The sequence below is a fragment of the Morus notabilis genome, unplaced genomic scaffold (genome assembly GCF_000414095.1).
Source record: "Morus notabilis unplaced genomic scaffold, ASM41409v2 Scaffold115, whole genome shotgun sequence".
Classification (NCBI taxonomy): Eukaryota; Viridiplantae; Streptophyta; class Magnoliopsida; order Rosales; family Moraceae; genus Morus; species Morus notabilis.
Window position 1 is genome coordinate 308,292 of NW_010361020.1, and position 18,181 is coordinate 326,472.

Below are 18,181 nucleotides of genomic sequence, written 5' to 3' on the forward strand. Positions count from 1 at the left end.
ATATTCTTTTTTATGTAGGTGCTCCTCTAGTAAGGGAGAATGAATATTTATGATTACTTTTTTTTTTTGCTAGTTATATTTATGCTTACTTGAATATTAAGATTCTTGTCATGGTATTTTTTCTTTGACATTAACCTTAGGGTTACAAAATTCTAAGATAATAGTACAAAATTAAAGAGTTGTGTTAAGGAGTCACATTCCTTTTTTTTTTTTTTTCTCTTGGTGAGTTGACAGTTTTTAGTATTTGACTAATATAAGACTTTTGTGAAAGGATTTAAGCTTAATTTACACTCGTATGAGTTAATTACTTATATATCCATTATACATGAAAGGACAAAAAAATGTTCACAAGTAATAATATTTACATATAAATCCATAAATTACCAAAAAAATGACCTTTCTACCTTTTCTAATCCTTCCTTAAAAGTAGTTGATGACCATTTACGTTTTCTCTATACAAGTATATTTACATATGTGAATAAAGGTATATCATAACCGTTTTGGAATGTATATCACATTTCAAACGATACAAGCATATTTACGTATGTGAATAAAGGTATCATAACCGTTTTGGAATGTATATCACATTTCAAACGATAAATCCTAATTTTGTAGGATAAATAGAACCAAATAAAACCTCTGTTAAATGATCATTAATCATGTTTGAGACTTTCTAAATTCTAAGGGAAACGAACTTTTTTAGAGACAAGTTTAAAAGTTTCATTGTGTGTACAATCAGTTATTGCACATGCAATCAGTTTTTATTTTTATTTTTTAATTTTTTTAATTTTTTAATAAGAAAAGCTTTTTACAAATGCAATCAGTTATTGCAAAATGATTACTACCCACAAAAGGGTATAACCGGAACAATGTAATCTTAATAACTTGTAAAAGAATACATTAATAATTTATTTATAATATTGCCGATCTATGAAATATTATAAATTGAGAGTCTAAGAGTGGTTATTTAGTGTAACTACTTCATAAGTAATGACGAGACGTAAAAAGTAGAATGGGCGTAATTACTTGAGATATTTAGGTATTATGCCACAAAAAATCGGGTGGGATCAACATTTACCAGTGGAGCTAAAACTTCATTTTCTACCACAGATGTTCTTGTTAAATGACCATTATAGCCATAAACTAAACTCAGGATTTTCTTTTATCTTTTCCTTTCTCGCTCTCACCTCCCAATATCAGCCGCCAACCACATTCTCTCCCCATCTCACTTCCCAGGCCCCAGGCATCTCTCAGACTCTCACTTTCTCTCTCACCGTTGATGCTTCGTTCACCACCACCCGTCTTCATTTGGCCGACAACGTTGCCGTTGAATTGATGCCAATTTTTATCGAGGACCACCGCCGTCATGTGATCTCCTATCTTCTCTCGCATCTCTCGCCTCAGCCACGATTATGGGTGTTCACGGAATCTGTGAATCCGATTGATCCGTGAAATCCAATTAAATCCGAAGTTTTGGATCGGATTGAAAATGATTTTGGATCATATACGGATTTAGATTTTCTCAATCTGAAAGTTTTTGATCAGATTGCGGATTGTGCATTTTTCAATCCGTGAATTTGAAACCATATATATACATATATATAATATAAATTTTTATAAGTTAATATTTTTATTTTTAAAAAAATCTGGTATATACTTAGTGGCCCATATTTGATATCCCTACTACAAAGCCCATAATTGATGTCTCTACAAAGGCCAGCCCATTGTGAATCCCTAACTTTTTTTTTGCTTGAAGTAACTATTTAGATGTTTATTAATATTTCATGTTGTGTTTATTTTGTATGGATGTTTATTAATTTATATTTTTAAAAGTTAGAATCCGTGACTTCGTGAGTCCAATCCGCAAAATCCGATAGGTTTTGGATTGAACTGGATTATCTTCAAAAAGGTTTTAGATTAGACACGGATTGGATTTTTCTCAATCCGCAGTTGTGGACCGAATTACGGATCAGCCTTAAATCTGCGAATACGATCTGGATACCAATTCCAAAATATTTACCGACTGAAATACAATCTGAAATACCAATAATATTGTAGTTTTTTTGAATTTTTTCAAATATTTGTGATTATTTTGAATTTTTCCAAATACTGTCATTAATACTAGCGATTGTCTGATGGATACAGTCGGGTATCTTGTCTGGATACTGGTTTTGTGGTCAGAAATCGGCCGATATCTTAGCCGTATACTGGTATCGTGGTTTGAGACCTATCGGTATCCTAATGATATATTTAGTATTCTAAATATAATGTAATGATATGACTGTAATATTTTTTATAACAGTTTATGTCCTAACAATTTATGTCCTAGACATATGTCAATCCAAACTTCAGTGGTAGTTTTGAAAGCCCCAATTACTCTATCTATTGACCCAGGGCAAGAATGATCAGCCCACTGTAGGTCGGAGACAAGTTCAAATTTGGGCCTCGAGTAGAAAAGATAGCCCACCTCATTGGGGCCCGCAATGAATTCTGGCGGGAACTCATTTCCTCTTCCCGCCAAATTCAACGCTTTTATCATCGTCTCCCACACACCAAGGCCCCAATTCTCTCTCTCTAGCCATGGCTTCCGATTCTTCTCAGGGAAACTTCAACAATGGTAATTTCTTTCTCTCTCTACAGAATTTTGTTCATATATTCGCATGCTGAATTTCCTAGCCATTTCTCGTGCTTTCATTAACAGGTCCTTCCTCTCCCGATGACTCGTTCTCTAGCCCAATCGGAAACACCTTCTCGTCTCCGGGAGACGCTTCTCGCCGGAGAAGGAGGCGCCGATCCACTACTCCGTCGTCGTTCGCCACCCCTCCGCCGCCGCCGTCCTCCCGTTTCAGCAACGCCTCCTCGGAAGGAACTCCGACACCATCGCGTACTCGCCGGAATTCCGCATCCGGCAGGCGAAGAGCTCCCTCGTCGACGCCGATGCACAGTGCCGCCACTCCGACGTCCACCGACGACGCTCCGCCTTCCTCCGAAGGCGGCGAGGGTTTCGACATGGACGAGGACCGCCCTACGTTCGTCTGGGGCACCAACATTAGCGTCAACGACGTTAAGTCTGCGATTGTTAGGTTTTTGAAGAATTTTCGCGATCAACCGTCGCAGACTTCGGACGGGGAGTTTCACTTGGAAGGAAAGTATATTGATGCGATCAAGAGAGTCCTTGAAATCGAGGGAGATTCTCTCGATGTCAATGCCCACGACGTGTTTGATTACGATTCCGATTTGTACGCGAAGATGGTTCGGTATCCGCTTGAGGTCCTTGCGATTTTCGACATTGTTTTGATGGAAATGGTGCCTCTTCTTGAACCTCTATTTGAAAAGCACATCCAGACTCGGATCTACAATCTCAAAACTTCGACATCAATGAGAAATCTAAACCCTTCCGGTTAGTATCTTTTAACACATTTGTCTTTTTTTTTTTTTTTTTGGGAAAATTTGTGTTTTTTTGAGGAAGTTTTGTACTGACTGGATTTGGGTTTGTTTTTCTTTGTTTTTTGCTGTATAAATCAGATATTGAGAGAATGGTGTCTTTGAAGGGTATGATTATCCGTTGTAGTTCGATAATACCTGAAATTAGAGAAGCAATATTCAGATGCCTTGTGTGTGGTTACTACTCTGAGCCTGTAGCTGTAGAGAAAGGTAACTTTTGATTGAGATGTTATGCTCATTGGTTTAGTTTTTTGTTGTAGATGTTTTTTTTAGGTGTAAATGTGTTTACTGTTATGGACTTTTTTGAGTTTTTGTCAGGACGAATAACTGAACCCACAATATGCTTGAAAGAAGAATGTCAAGCCAGGAACTCCATGACACTGGTTCACAACCGATGCAGGTAACTCTGTAGCTTTGATTTGAATAGATTGAGCATTCAATGATTATGACATAACTGATGTTAAGCAGTAATATGGGAATCTTTATCCTTTACTCAAAAAAAAAAAAGTATTATGTTTTGTTCAAGAGGTGTTGTTTGTAATTAGGAAAAAAAAATCATTTTGGCAGCCCTGAATGTTTATTCATGGGAAGGAATCATTACATGAAATTTTGCTCTTATATTTTGAGCGTCGTTGGTTGTTGGTTGTTGCTTGCTAAGAGTTTATCAGTACGTAACTCTTCTCTGATTATTAATCTTCTGAATTCACCTGTCACAACCTCCAATTGTTTCCTGTGAAGTTATCATTCTTAGCTTCCGTAGCCATTTTTGGCCCGTGTAAAGTATGCCTATGGAAGATCTATACGTGTCTCAAATCTTCTGCATTTTGTGTTAGGAAAAATGAGTAACAAATGGCTGTTATAGAAAATGGATGTAACTGTTTAACAAAATGATTTAAAGTGGTAAATTGCAAGGAATGATGATTTATACCTAACTAGTCCTGCTTCCAAAATCAGGTTTACTGATAAGCAGATTGTGAGGCTCCAGGAGACTCCTGATGAGATCCCTGAAGGAGGAACGCCGCATACAGTAAGCTTGTTGATGCATGACAAACTGGTTGATGCTGGAAAACCAGGAGACAGAATTGAGGTTAAGAATCTAATGACATATCAGAGGATGTTATGTGATCTCTTGAAGAATGAAATTGTGTTTGTTTATTGTTCTTATTCAATGTATCAAAGAGTACATGAACATATATAGAGTAAATAAATCCCTACGCTACCAACAAGATTTGAAAATTAAACTATAAGATAAGATAAACTAATCCTCCTAACAGATAAGATAAACTATAAGATTTGAAAATTAATTCAAATATTTTATTAAAAGATAATACTCCTAATAGTTATCCCAAATAAATATGAGATAAAAGATCTATCGTAATTGACACCCCTCTCAAGTTGGTGCATAGATGTTCAACATGCCCAACTTGCTTGTGAGAAACTCGAAGTTCGATCTAAAGAGTCCCTTGGTGAGAATGTCAGCTAGCTGTTGTGTTGAAGGAACGAATGGCATACTTCCAGCCTCCAGCTTCTCTTTTATAAAGTGACGATCGATCTCAACATGCTTAGTTCTATCATGTTGCACAAGATTGTGGGCAATACTAATTGCAGCTTTGTTGTCGCAATACAACTTCATCAACATCTCAACTGATCTCCTAAGCTCATCAAGAATCTGTTTAATCCACAACATCTCACACACTCCATGTGCCATAGCTCGGTATTCAACTTTTGCGCTACTCCGGGCAACTACATTTTGCTTTTTGCTCCTCCATGTGACTAATTGCCCCATACAAAAGTGCAATAACCAGATGTAGACCTCCTGTCTGTAATGGAACCTACCCAGTTTGCATCAGTGTAAACTTCAATAGTCTTTTCCTCCCCTTTCTTGAAAAATAGTCCTTTTCCCGGTGTACCTTTCAGGTATTTTAAAATTTGATATACTCCTTCAAGATGTTTTTTACAAGGAGAGTGCATAAACTGACTCACAAGATTTACTGCAAAGGCTATGTCAAGTTGGGTGTGCGATAAATAAATCAACTTTCCCACTAATTTCTGTTATCGAGCTGTGTCAATCGATGCTCCATCCTTGCAATCTCCTAGTTTTTGGTTCGGGTCTATGGGAGTATCTGCAGGCCTGCATCCACTCATTCCGGTCTCATTGAGAAGATCCAGCACATTTTCATTGCGAGACAGCAATCCCTTTTCTTGATCTTGCAACCTTCATTCCTAGAAAGTATTTCAAGGTTCCCAAGTCTTTGATCTTGAATTCGTAGGCCAATTTTTTCTTCAATTGTTCCATCTCTGATACATCATCACCAGTGAAAATAATATCATCTGCATACACTATTAAGACCGCCACCTTACCATCCTTGGAGTGTTTCATAAACATGGTGTGATCACTCTGAGCTTGGACATATTCCTGATTCTTCACCGAATGAGTAAACTTTTCAAACTATGCTCTCGGAGATTGCTTGAGCCCATATAAGGATTTTTTTAGTCCGCAAACTTTGGAGTCAAACTTCTCTTCTAATCTAGCTAGAGAGGCCTGTACACTTCTTCCTCCAAGTCTCTATTCAAGAATGCATTCTTTACATCTAATTGTTGAAGAGGTCAATCGAGGTTTGTTGCAATTGAGAGAAGTACCCTCACTCTATTTAACTTGGCTACCAGGGCGAAGGTCTTAAGATAGTCAATGCCATAGGTTTGTGATAAGCCTCCCGTGCGTTATACATATGCTTGGAGGAAACACCACCACGTGTCAAGGTTGGCAGTTGAAGGAAGTGGAACGGGAAGTGCATGTGAAGGGATAACTCTAGTGGTTGCTGAGGTGGAGGGGGGCACTTGAGGAAAGGAAGAGGGGGTTGGCTGAGTCAGCAGGGGGTTAATAGTTAGTTAGTCCTTGGATTTGGTGAGAGGAATAAGAGTTAGGAGTTTAAATAGAACAGGGGGTAGACTAAGCGGGCATTGATTCATTTGTGAAACTTCCGAGAGAAGAAAGTCTAGGGAGAGCAAGGGATCTCTCGAATATCCCCATATTCTTTCTGTAACCAACTTCCGCCATTAATACAATCAAGCTTTTCTGTTAGTTTTCCTTCTGATTTGTCATAATTCAACTAATTGTGGATGGGAGCTTATCATTTTGGTATCAGAGCACTTTCTTGGAATAATGAGGAGGAACGACGACCGTGAAAAGGAGAGAGTTGAGGGAACGAGAGAAGAGTTCGTGAGGGAATTGGAGGTACGAGAGGAATTGAGGAAGATTCCTCGGCTGGAGCAAGGTATGGACTTGTTGTTGGCAAGAATGGAGGAATTGATGAAACTACAGAGCCATGAGCGGCAGGATCCTTAGACGGTCGGAGTCGATGCACCGGCGAGGCAGATGACGCCGGGGGAATAGATGAGCGAGAGAGTTAGGCCTCCGCGAGAATCTGGAATTCGCATGAACTGTCGTACTAGGCGTGTGGAGATGTCGACTTTGACGGCGAAAATCCCGATGGTTGGGTCTTTAGGGCTGAGAGGTACTTCACGATGAACGGTTTATCAGAGAATGAGAAATTGGATGTGGCGGTTGTAAGTCTTGACGAAGAAGCCTTGGCGTGGTTTCAATGGGAAGATGGCCGTCGGGTGATTCGGAATTGGGCAGAATTGAGAGTGATGGTCCTTGAGCGTTTCCGACCAACGCAGGAAGGCAGCCTGTGTGAGAAATTGTTGTCACTTCGGCAAGAATCATCGATGAGGGAATATCGAAGACAGTTCGAGGTCTTGGTGGCGCCGTTGAGGGACATTTCCGAGCAAGTTCTGGAGAGTTCCTTCGTGAATGGTTTGAAACCCGAGGTACGTGCAGAAATTAGATTGATTAAACCCGTGGGATTGGGCCGAATCATGGAAGTAGCCCAAAGGGTGGAAGAGCGTGTAACCTCTTAGTATGCGGCCCAAAGGTGCAAGGCCCACAGTACTCAAGTTGGAGTAAAAGGAACGCAATAAATGACTCTAAAGTGAGCCAAACGACTTCTAGTTTTGGAAGTGTAACTCGTTTCAGTGGGGCACCGACTGAGAGAGGGAAGTTCCTGGAGGAAAGAAAGCCAGGCAATCAGGGCCCAAGAATTGGAACTGGACCGACGCTGAACTTCAAGCGAAGAGAGAGAAGGACTGTATTACCGATGTGACGAAAAATATTTCGTCGGCCACCGTTGTCCGAACTGCGAGCTGCAAGTCTTGATAATTCGGGAAGAGGAGGATCAAGGGGAAACAAAGGTAGAGAGGGATGAAGCGCCCGGAGAAGAGGAGATGGTGGAATTATCTCTCAATTCGGTGGTTGGTTTGACGGCACCGGAAACCATGAAGCTTAAGGCGGTAGTCCATGGATGTGAGGTAATTGTTTTAATAGATAATGGGGCTACCCACATTTTCATTTCTTATGACTTGGTTCAGCAATTGAAAGTACCGGTGGATAAGACGGGGGGTTACGGTGTGGTGATGGGAACGGGGTTGACTGTGAGAGGAGAGGGCATCTGTCGGGGTGTGTTGGTTTCAATGCAAGAGATTGAAATTGTTGAAAATTTCTTGCCGTTAGAACTAGGGAGTTCGGATTTGATTTTGGGAATCCAATGGTTGGAAACCTTAGGGTTATGTCGGTGAATTGGAAGACTTTGGTTATGAAATTCAGTTTGGGAGAAAGGCAGGTGGCATTAAGAGGAGATCCTGGGTTAAATAGGTCACCGGTTACTCTGAAGGCTTTAATGAGAGCCTTGAGACATGAAGGACAAGGGGTTTGGGTAGAGTTAGGAACTCTTGGTATGGAACAATCTGTCAAAGAAGAGAGAATTCCTCTGGAATTGCAAATGGTGCTGAGCAAATATGGGAAAGTTTTTGAAATGCCAGAAGGACTGCCACCGGTTAGAACTAAAGATCATGCAATTGTTTTGAAAGAAGGTACTATCCTTATAAGTGTGAGACCATACCGGTACCCTCACATACAGAAAACAGAAATTGAGAAATTGGTTAGGGAGATGTTAGCAGCTGGCATAATACAGCCAAGTGTCAATCCGTATTCCAGTCCAGTTTTGTTAGTAAAGAAAAAAGATGGAAGTTAGAGGTTTTGCGTCGATTACCGTGCTTTGAACAAAGAGACGGTTCCTGATCGTTTTCCAATTCCGGTGATCGAAGAGCTAGATGAGTTACATGGGGACAATTTTCTCCAAGATTGACCTTAAGTCGGGGTACCATCAGATTAGAATGAAGGCTGAGGACGTGTCGAAGACGACATTCCGTACACATGAGGGCCATTACGAGTTTCTCATTATGCCTTTTGGTCTTACGAATGCTTCAGCGACTTTTCAATCGCTTATGAAACGACGTTCTACGTGCCTTCCTTCGTAAGTTCGTACTTGTTTTTTTTATGATATACTCATTTACAGCCACTCCTTGGAGGAGCATGGAGACCACCTTGGCCAGGTGTTGGCGGTTTTACAGCAACATCAACTATATGCCAATGCTAAGAAGTGTAGTTTCAGGCAGCGTTCAATTGAATACCTTGGCCATATTGTATCTGCTGAAGGGGTTTCGGCTAATCTGACTAAGATAGATGCCATGGTTAATTGGCCGCCTCCTGCCAACTTGAAGGACTTGCGGGGATTTCTCGGACTAACGGGATATTACCGGAAGTTTGTGGCGGGGTAGTCAAATTGCAGGGCCCTTAATTAACTTGCTCCGGAAGGACAGTTTCTGATGGGATGCGGAGGCAATGCAGGCTTTTGAAAGGTTGAAGTATACAATGACACGCGTGCCGGTGCTAGTCTTGCCGGATTTCACAAAGCCTTTTGTTCCCGAGTCAGATGCTTCAGGATTTGGAGTGGGGGTAGTTTTGATGCAGGAACAGCGCCCTATCGCTTATTTCAGCCAAGTCCTATCTCCTCAAGCGCGGAACAAGTCAGTTTATTAATGGGAGTTGATGGCCATTGTTTTGGCCGTTCAAAAATGGCGGTCGTACCTTCTTGGGCATCATTTTTTGATCCGGACAGATCAACACAGCCTTAAGTACTTGCTCGAGCAGCGCTTAGTTAACATGGAACATCAGAAGTGGCTTACCAAGCTGTTGGGGTATGACTTCGAGATCCAGTATCAGCCTGGGGTGGAGAATAGAGCAACGGATGCATTATCATGGCTAGCGGTCAGCCCAGCTGTGGCCGTTATGACGACGTCTACTTTTGTCAATACCGATGAAATCCATCAACAAGTGTTGTAGGATGAACGGCTCGTGAAAATTTGGTCTGATTTACCCCACAACCCGGCAGCATACTCAGGGTATTCTATCCGACAAGGCCGCCTATTGTATGGGGTGAATGGTGGTGGCTCGTGGTTCTCTGGTTGTACAACGTTTGTTACACTCTTATCATAACGGGGTGTTGGGGGGCCATTCGGGGGGTTTGAAGACCTACCGCCGACTCGCGGCTGATTGGTTTTGGCTTGGAATGAAACGAGACGTAACCGCGTATGTGGCGCGATGTGAGATATGTCAACGATGTAAGGCGTCCACATTGGCCCCTGGTGGGCTATTGCAGCCCTTGCCCATTCCCGAGCAGGTGTGGGAAGATGTGTCCATGGATTTTATTGAGGGCTTACCTCGTTCGGAGGGGTACAATACTATCTTGGTGGTAGTTGACTGCTTGAGCAAGTATGGCCACTTCATCGCTTTGAGGCACCCATTTTCTGCGGAAAAAGGTTGCCAAGCTGTTTATCCAGGAGGTTGTGCAGTTGCATGGGGTTCCTCGCACCATTGTATCGGATCGTGACCGTATTTTTCTTAGCCGCTTTTGGACTGACCTACACAAACAGATGGGTACTTCTCTCTCGCGCAGTACAGTGTACCATCCGCAGTCTGATGGGCAATCAGAAGTGGTTAATAGGTGTGTGGAAACTTATTTGCGGTGCTTTATCTCTGATAAGCCGGGGCAATGGCATAAATGGTTGGCTTGGTCTGAATATTAGTACAATACTTCATTCCACACTGCCACCCGTGTGACCCATTTTCAGGTAGTTTATGGCCGACTTCCTCCGCCTTTGCTGCGGTACAGTGTGGGAACTTCACCGGTAGATTCGGTGGAGCGGCAGCTGCGGGGTCGGGATGACATGTTGGATTTACTTAAGTTTCACCTCCTTCGGGCTCAGTAGAAGATGAAGGCGGTAGCGGACGGAAAATGACGGGATGTGGAATTTGCCGTGGGTGATTTGGTGTACCTGAAGCTTCGTCCTTACCGTCAAGTCTCATTGGCTCGTCGTCGTAATGAAAAGTTGAGCCCTCGTTTCTATAGGCCTTTTAGGATCACACATTGTGTGGGGCCAGTCACTTATCGCTTGGCTTTGCCAGAGTCGGCCACCATTCATTCTATATTTCATGTTTCTCAGCTGCGTAGGGCAGTGGGGCAGGAGCATGTCGTTTCATCTCTACTGCCTCAGCTGACGTGTGACTTAGAGTTGTGCGCTGAGCCGGCTGCTCTGTTGGGGGTGCGCCGCGCGCTTCACGGGGGCCGCAATGATTTAGAAGTGTTGATTCGTTGGGCTCATTTACCTGCCCACGAGGTTACGTGGGAATCGTCTGCTGCCATTGATGTGTAGTTTCCTCATTTTCACCTTGAGGACAAGGTGTCTTTGGGGCGGGGGTAATGATAAGCCTCTCGTGCATTATACATATGCTCGGAGGAAACGCCACCACGTGTCAAGGTTGGCAGCTGAAGGAAGTGGAACGGGAAGTGCATGTGAAGGGATAACTCTAGTGGTTGCTGAGGTGGAAAGGGGCACTCGAGGAAAGGAAGAGGGGGTTGGCTGAGTCAGCAGGTGGTTAATAGTTAGTTAGTCCTTGGATTTGGTGAGAGGAATAAGAGTTAGGCGTATAAACAGAACATGGGGGTAGACTAAGCGGGCATTGATTCATTTGTGAAACTTCCGAGAGAAGAAAGTCTAGGGAGAGCAAGGGATCTCTCGAATATTCCCATATTCTTTCTGTAACCAACTTCCGCCATTAATACAATCAAGCTTTTCTGTTAGTTTTCCTTCTGATTTGTCATAATTCAACTAACTGTGGATTGGAGCTTATCAGTTTGTGTAAAACCTTTGGCCACCAACCGAGCCTTGTATCGTTCAAGGGATCCATCCGAGTTATATTTGATTGTAAAGACCCACTTGCAGCCTAGTCTTTTTTTCCCCTGGCAGATCTGTTACTTCTCATGTTTGATTCTTCTATAGAGTAGGGTTGTTCATGGGTTGGGTTGGTGCGGAGTAGGGCTTTTTCTTTTTCCGTCCCAAAGGGTGCGGGTTGCACATATTTAGTCCTAACGATGTTAGAAAAATTTCACAACCTAATGATGTTTGGGTTGGGTTGGGGCGGTGCGGGGTGGGTTGGGTGGTCGGTTTCAACATTTAAAGAATTAAAGACTCAAAGTTAAATCCAACATTCAAAGTTCATCATCAAATAGAAATAATAACTCCAACATTCAACAGATAAAAATTTAAAGTTCAATCCAACATTAAACATGAAGCAAAGTAATCCATCCAACATCAAACATAAAGCAAACATAAATTAGTCTACACTCATAAATTAGTCTTAACATAAAGCAAACATAGAGGCTTAATTCAAACATGAAAAAACTAGAGAGTAGAAATGAGTTACTTGTCTAGGGTTAGATATTAGAGGAGGTAAGTTAGAGCGCGGATTGGATTGGGGTGTGCGGGCCATTATAGGTCCAACCCACACCCCGCCTCAAAACTTCGGGCCAGACATTGAATGGGCCGAAAAAAAAAATTTAATACTAGAAATTGCATTTTTCGGGTTGGGTTGAGCTGGGGTGGGTTGGGTCTGTGGGTTTTTCGGGTTTATGAACAGCCCTACTCTAGAGCCCTCATCTCCTCATAGACAGCCTTCCTCCACCCGGGAACCTTTAAAGCTTCCTGTACACTCGTTGAAATTTCCACAGAAGAAAGTCGTGAAGTAAAGGCTAAGAAATTAGGGGACAACTTTTCATAAGAAATATGTTTGGACATAGGATGCCTAGTGCAGGAACGAATGCCCTTCCGAGTAGCAATAGGGACATCAAGATCATCACAAGACTCATAATTAGATTGAATGTTTGGAGCGGACTCAGTTTGATTTTTACTTGGAATTACGGACTGTTTAGGTTCCTCCCTTAGTTTAGATTCATAGTTGTGTAGAGAGATATGACCTTTTTCGTTTGAACATTTTCTCCTTGATAGGTCAGTATGTTAGTACCTGTTTTGGTCTTATTCCTTTCACCAGTGAGATCTAGTTTGGGTATGGCACTAGAGATGTCTAGTTCGAGCTTCAAATATTTTTAGCATTTGTTTTCTTTACAGTTTGGTCTTCGTCAGGAATTTTTGGTACAAATTCAGACTCTAAAGTCTGGTTTTCCAAGGTATTTTCTTTATTCAGATTTGTACCAGATTTTGTAACAGTAGTTTCTAAATCCAAGTTTATTTGAAAAACATCAAGAGCATCATCATCCACATTTTCCCTTTTTCTTCCCCCTGAAGATGGTATTTAAAGAAAGATTTATTTTCAAAAAAGGTTACATCCATGGTTATAAACATTTTTTTTGAAATAGGATCATAACATTTATATCCTTTTTAAGTCGGGGCATAGCCTACAAAGACGCACTGTCTAGCCCTAGGATCAAGTTTCCCATGGTTATTATCATGATTATGTGTAAACACAATACATCCAAAAATTTTCAAATGAAGTGTAGATGTAAGCCTAGAGGGTAATTAGTTTCAAAAACATTTAAGGGTGTTTGAAAACTTAGAACCCTGCATCCGGTTTACTAGATAAGTGGCTGTCAAACTGGCTTCCCCCCAAAGATACTTAGGGACGTTATTTTTAAATAGTAAGGCCCTTGCAACTTCTAAAAGATGTTGATTTTTTCGTTCAGTCACACCATTATGTTGCGGAGTATCATTATAAGAACTCTGATGGACAATACATTTTTTCAAGAAAAAAGATCCCAAGATCTTATTGAAATATTCTTTCCCATTATCCGTTCGTAAAATTTAAATTTTTGTTTGAAACTGAGTTAAAACCATGGTGTAAAAATTTTTAAAAACACTTTCAACTTCAGACTTCTCTCTCAACAAGTATACCCAGCTTACCCTAGTGTGATCATCTATGAACGTGAAAAACTATTTTTTCCCGAGGGTGTTAAAATCCTAGGTCCCCAAACATCACTATGGAAAAGCACAATAGGTTCTGAGGGTTGGTAGGGTTGTAAGGGAAAAGTAGAACGGTGATGTTTAGCCAATTCACAAACCTCACATTGAAAAAAAGATGGATTTTTATTTCTAAACAAATCTGGAAACAAACTTTTTAAATAATAGAAATTCAGGTGGCCTAATTTATAGTGCCATAACATTATGTCTTTATCACTAGTAATAGAAACAATCCCATAACATGTACTTTGTACTAGCCTTCGTGAACTTGATCTATCTTCAAAGAAATAAAGTCCTCCATTCTCTCAAGCACTATCAATCATACTCCCCGTGGTTAGTTCATGAAACTCACAATAAGATTGAAAGAAGTTAACTTGGCACTTAAGGTCACTGGTTATTTTACTAATGGACAATAAGTTACATGAAAGATTACGAACATGAAGAACATTATGGAGAGTAAGAGAACGATAGATAACAATTGACCCTATTCCAGCTATCACTGACAATGACCCATCGGCAATTTTAATTTTCTTATTGCCTGCACAAGGGTTATAAGATGAAAATAATTTTGAAGAACCGGTCATATAATAGGTTGCACCTGAGTCAATAATCCATGAACGAGATGGATTAAATTTTTCACAAGAAAAGGCTGTAGTAAGGTAGTTACCCTTTTGGGCCAAGGTGCAAGAAGAGTTTACTGCGAACTGTGGAGTTTGAAAAAGCTTGTACAGGTGGTTCAGTTGTTCCTTGGTGAAGGGAGATGCCTCTGAGGTGATTTGCTGCCCTTGAGAGTCTTCATTCACGGTTTGTGTTAAAGTATAAAACTATTGTTGGCCCACCTCTTTACAGTTTAAGCTTTTGGGATGGATTGGTAAACTAACATGGTATTAGAGCCACGGCTCTTTCTTGAAAAATCAACCTTCCAATCCTTCATCTGCAGCCTTTCAATTCCCTCTTTCTTTATTCTCTGATTTCCGCAGTCTAAATGGATTATAGACTAGCAATGACCGGCCAAAAAAGAGACTCCTCTGCAGCGGGTGATAGTCCAAGTGCAGTGAGTTCCGGTGCCTCATCAGAGAATGTGTAATCGGGTTCAAGAGACCAGCAGTTAGCGGAGGAGCAAAGAATAGTGCCGATGATTTCTTTGGTTCAAGCATGTCCTTCCAATTGACCAGCCATAAACTAAATGGCTGGAACAACTTGGAGTGGGCTCAATCAGTGAAGCTTGCTATTGATGGCAGAGGGAAACTTGACCATTTGACTGGGGAAATCACAAGACCGGCTGCAGGTGACCGAAACATGGCAGCGTGGAGATATGAGAACTCTCTTGTCACGACTTGGTTGATTAACTCGATGGAACCAGCCATTAGAAAGCCACATATGTTTCTGCCAACAGCCAAGGATGTCTGGGAGGCTGTATGTGAGATGTAGTCGGATATTGAGAACTCGTCTCAGATTTTCGAGTTGAAGACTAAGCTATGGAAGGCTAAACAAGGAGATAGAAACGTTACAGTGTTCTACAATGAACTTGTAACCTTGTTGTAGGAGTTAGACCTATGCTATGAAGACGAATGGGAGTGCCCAAATAACAGCATCCAGCACAAAAAAAGGGAAGAGAATGACCGTGTTTATGTCTTTCTTGCAAGGTTAAATCAAGGTTTAGATGAGGTTAGAGGCCGGATTTTGGGGAGAAAGCCATTGCCATCCATTTGAGAAGTTTTCTCAGAAGTTAGAAGAAAGGAAAAGAGGCGGAAAGTGATTATCACAAAAAAGGAATCAGAGGTAGAAGGTTCTGCACTTATGTCCAAAGGGGCCACGACTGAAGGAGAGGAAAAGCATAGCAAAACGAAGCCTTGGTGTGATCATTGTAAACGACCATGGCATACTCGGGAGACATGTTGGAAAATCCATGGTAAACTGAACAATTGGAAGAAAAAAACACCTGGAGATAATCGTGCCCCTCAAGCTAATGTTTCTGAATCAAGGACTGAAGGTACCTTTGGAATGTCGTCGTTCACAAAGGAACATATAGAGCAAATCTGTAAACTTCTCCAGTCTCAATCTCAATAATTCTAATCATTCTTGTTCTCTGGTTCAGAAAGGTAATCATCTCATAGCGTCTTGTCTCAGTGTGAATTCAAAAGATTATTGGATAATCGATTATGGAGCAACGGATCATATGACCGAATCATCAGAATTTTTTTCTTCATATAACCCTTATGCAGGAAATCAAAAATAGCAGATGGTTCTTTCTCAGCAGTAGCTGGGAAAGGATCAATTGTTATTTCTCCTTCATTGACACTCCATACTGTTCTTCATGTCCCCAAGTTGTCATGTAATTTGTTGTCGATCAGTAAAATAACTGTTGATCAAAAGTGTCAGGCTAATTTTTCCTCTTCCGGTTGTCAATTTCATGATTTGATCACGGGGAAAACGATTGGCAATGCTAAGCAAGTTGAAGGTCTATATCTCCTTGAAGATGGATACGACTTGAATAGGCAATCCCATGGAACTTGTCTCAATTATATTTCAATTCTTAATGAGAATAAAATTATGTTATGGCATTTTAGGTTATGACATCTAAGTTTCTATTATTTGAGACATTTATTTCTATAAGTTTTGAAGGGAAAAAACTCTTCTATTATTATTTGATTTAATCGGCAAAAAATAAGTATAAATAGCCCTAGGAGTGTCACAGATAAAATCCTATCCACTTAATAACATCTATCCTAATAACATTTAAATTCAAATTTATCTAATCTTAGGATAACGAATCTGTTTGAAATAGATTTGTTTTATTTGACTTTAAGCATATCCTAATCTAAAACTTATCTTAATCAACCCTTACTAATTATCTCTTATCTTTTCGACACTCCCCCTCAAGTTGGTGCATAGATGTCAATCATGCCCAACTTGCTAATTAGAAATTCGTGCTTCGGTTTGTGGAGTCCTTTCGTTAGGATATTTGCAATTTGTTGTGTTGTCGGGACAAATGGTAGGCAGATGCTGCGTGTCTCAAGCTTCTCTTTTATAAAGTGTCGGTCTATTTCCACATGCTTCATCCTGTCATGCTGCACCTGATTGTGTGCAATGTTGATGGCAGCTTTGTTGTCGCAGTAAAGCCTCTTTGGTTGTTCTATAGGCATTCTTAATTCCTCAAGCACACGTTTCAGCCACAATATTTCGCAGATTCCCTAGGAAATAGCTGTGAACTCTGCTTCCGCACTACTAGCCACTATGCTCTGCTTCTTGCTTCTCCACTTAGCTAGATTACCCCACACAAACGTGCAATACCCAGAGGTAGATTGCCTATCAATTATTGAACCAGCCCAATCAGCATCAGTATAGGCTTTAATCCCTCGTTGTTCATTCTTCTTAAAGAATAATCCTTTTCCTGGAGTACTCTTTAAGTATCTCAGGATTTTGTATATGGCTTCTAGATGTTCTTCATATGGAGAATGCATGAATTGGCTCACCACACTTACTGTGAAGGCTATGTCTGGACGCATATGTGACAAATAAATTAGCTTACCGACCAACTTTTGGTATCTAGTTGTGTCAACAGGAACCTTCTTCTCGCTATCTCTGAGTTTCACATTCGGCTCCATTAGCATTTCAGAGGGTTTACATCCTGTCATGCCTGTCTCCTTTAGGAGATCGAGTACATACTTCCTTTGAGAAATCATAATTCCTTGCTTTGATCGAGCAACCTCCATACCTAGAAAGTATCTCAACAACCCCAGATCTTTGATTTCAAACTCAGATGCTAGACATATTTTGAGTCTGTCCATCTCAGACCAATCGTCTCCAGTGAGGATAATGTCATCCACATAGACAATTAGGATAACTACTTTTTCCCCTGAGAACTTCATAAACATTGTGTGATCTGTCTGTCCCTGAGTGTATCCTTGTTTTTTTTACGGATTGGGTGAATTTCTCAAACCATGCTCTCGGTGATTGTTTGAGACCATACAAGGATTCCCCTAACTTACAGACTTTTGAGCTGAATCTCTTGTCAAATCCTGGAGGCATCTCCATGTAGTCTTCCTCTTTTAGATTTTTGTTTAGGAATGCATTTTTTACATCCAGTTGTTGTAGTGGCCAATCCAAGTTGATTGCAATTGAGATAAGCAGCCTTATTGTGTTTAGCTTCGCAACCGGTGCAAATGTCTCTGAATAGTCTATGCCGTAGGTCTGAGTGAATCCCTTTGCTACCAACCTTGCCTTATATCGATCTAAGTTCCCATTAGCGTTATATTTAACTGTGAATACCCACTTGCAGCCTACTGTCTTCTTTCCTTTTGGAAGATCTACCACATTCCAGGTCTCATTTTTGTCAAGGGCCTTCATCTCCTCAAGAATTGCTTCCTTCCATTCTAGAACAATTAAAGCTTCCTGCACATTTCAAGGAACTTCGACACTAGAAAGTTGTGAGGTGAAAGTATGAAAAGATGGTGATAATTTGTCATAGGACACAAATCTAGATAGAGGATGTTTAGTGCATGACCTAATACCTTTCCTGTGGGCT

At 40.9% G+C, this 18,181-nt stretch overlaps 1 protein-coding gene across 1 annotated transcript in view; it reads left to right on the forward strand.

Annotated features, from left to right (window-relative positions):
- The first annotated feature begins 2,552 nt into the window (after nucleotides 1–2,552).
- The window catches only part of LOC21409547 (DNA replication licensing factor MCM4), a 30,431-nt gene continuing 14,802 nt past the window's right edge, over nucleotides 2,553–18,181 (forward strand). Inside the window, exons 1-5 of the mRNA XM_010097877.2 lie at nucleotides 2,553–2,617; nucleotides 2,702–3,400; nucleotides 3,526–3,654; nucleotides 3,763–3,844; nucleotides 4,399–4,531. Of these exons, the coding sequence (XP_010096179.2) occupies nucleotides 2,581–2,617; nucleotides 2,702–3,400; nucleotides 3,526–3,654; nucleotides 3,763–3,844; nucleotides 4,399–4,531 (1,080 nt within the window). The 5' untranslated portion in view covers nucleotides 2,553–2,580. The remainder of the gene's footprint in view (nucleotides 2,618–2,701; nucleotides 3,401–3,525; nucleotides 3,655–3,762; nucleotides 3,845–4,398; nucleotides 4,532–18,181) is intronic.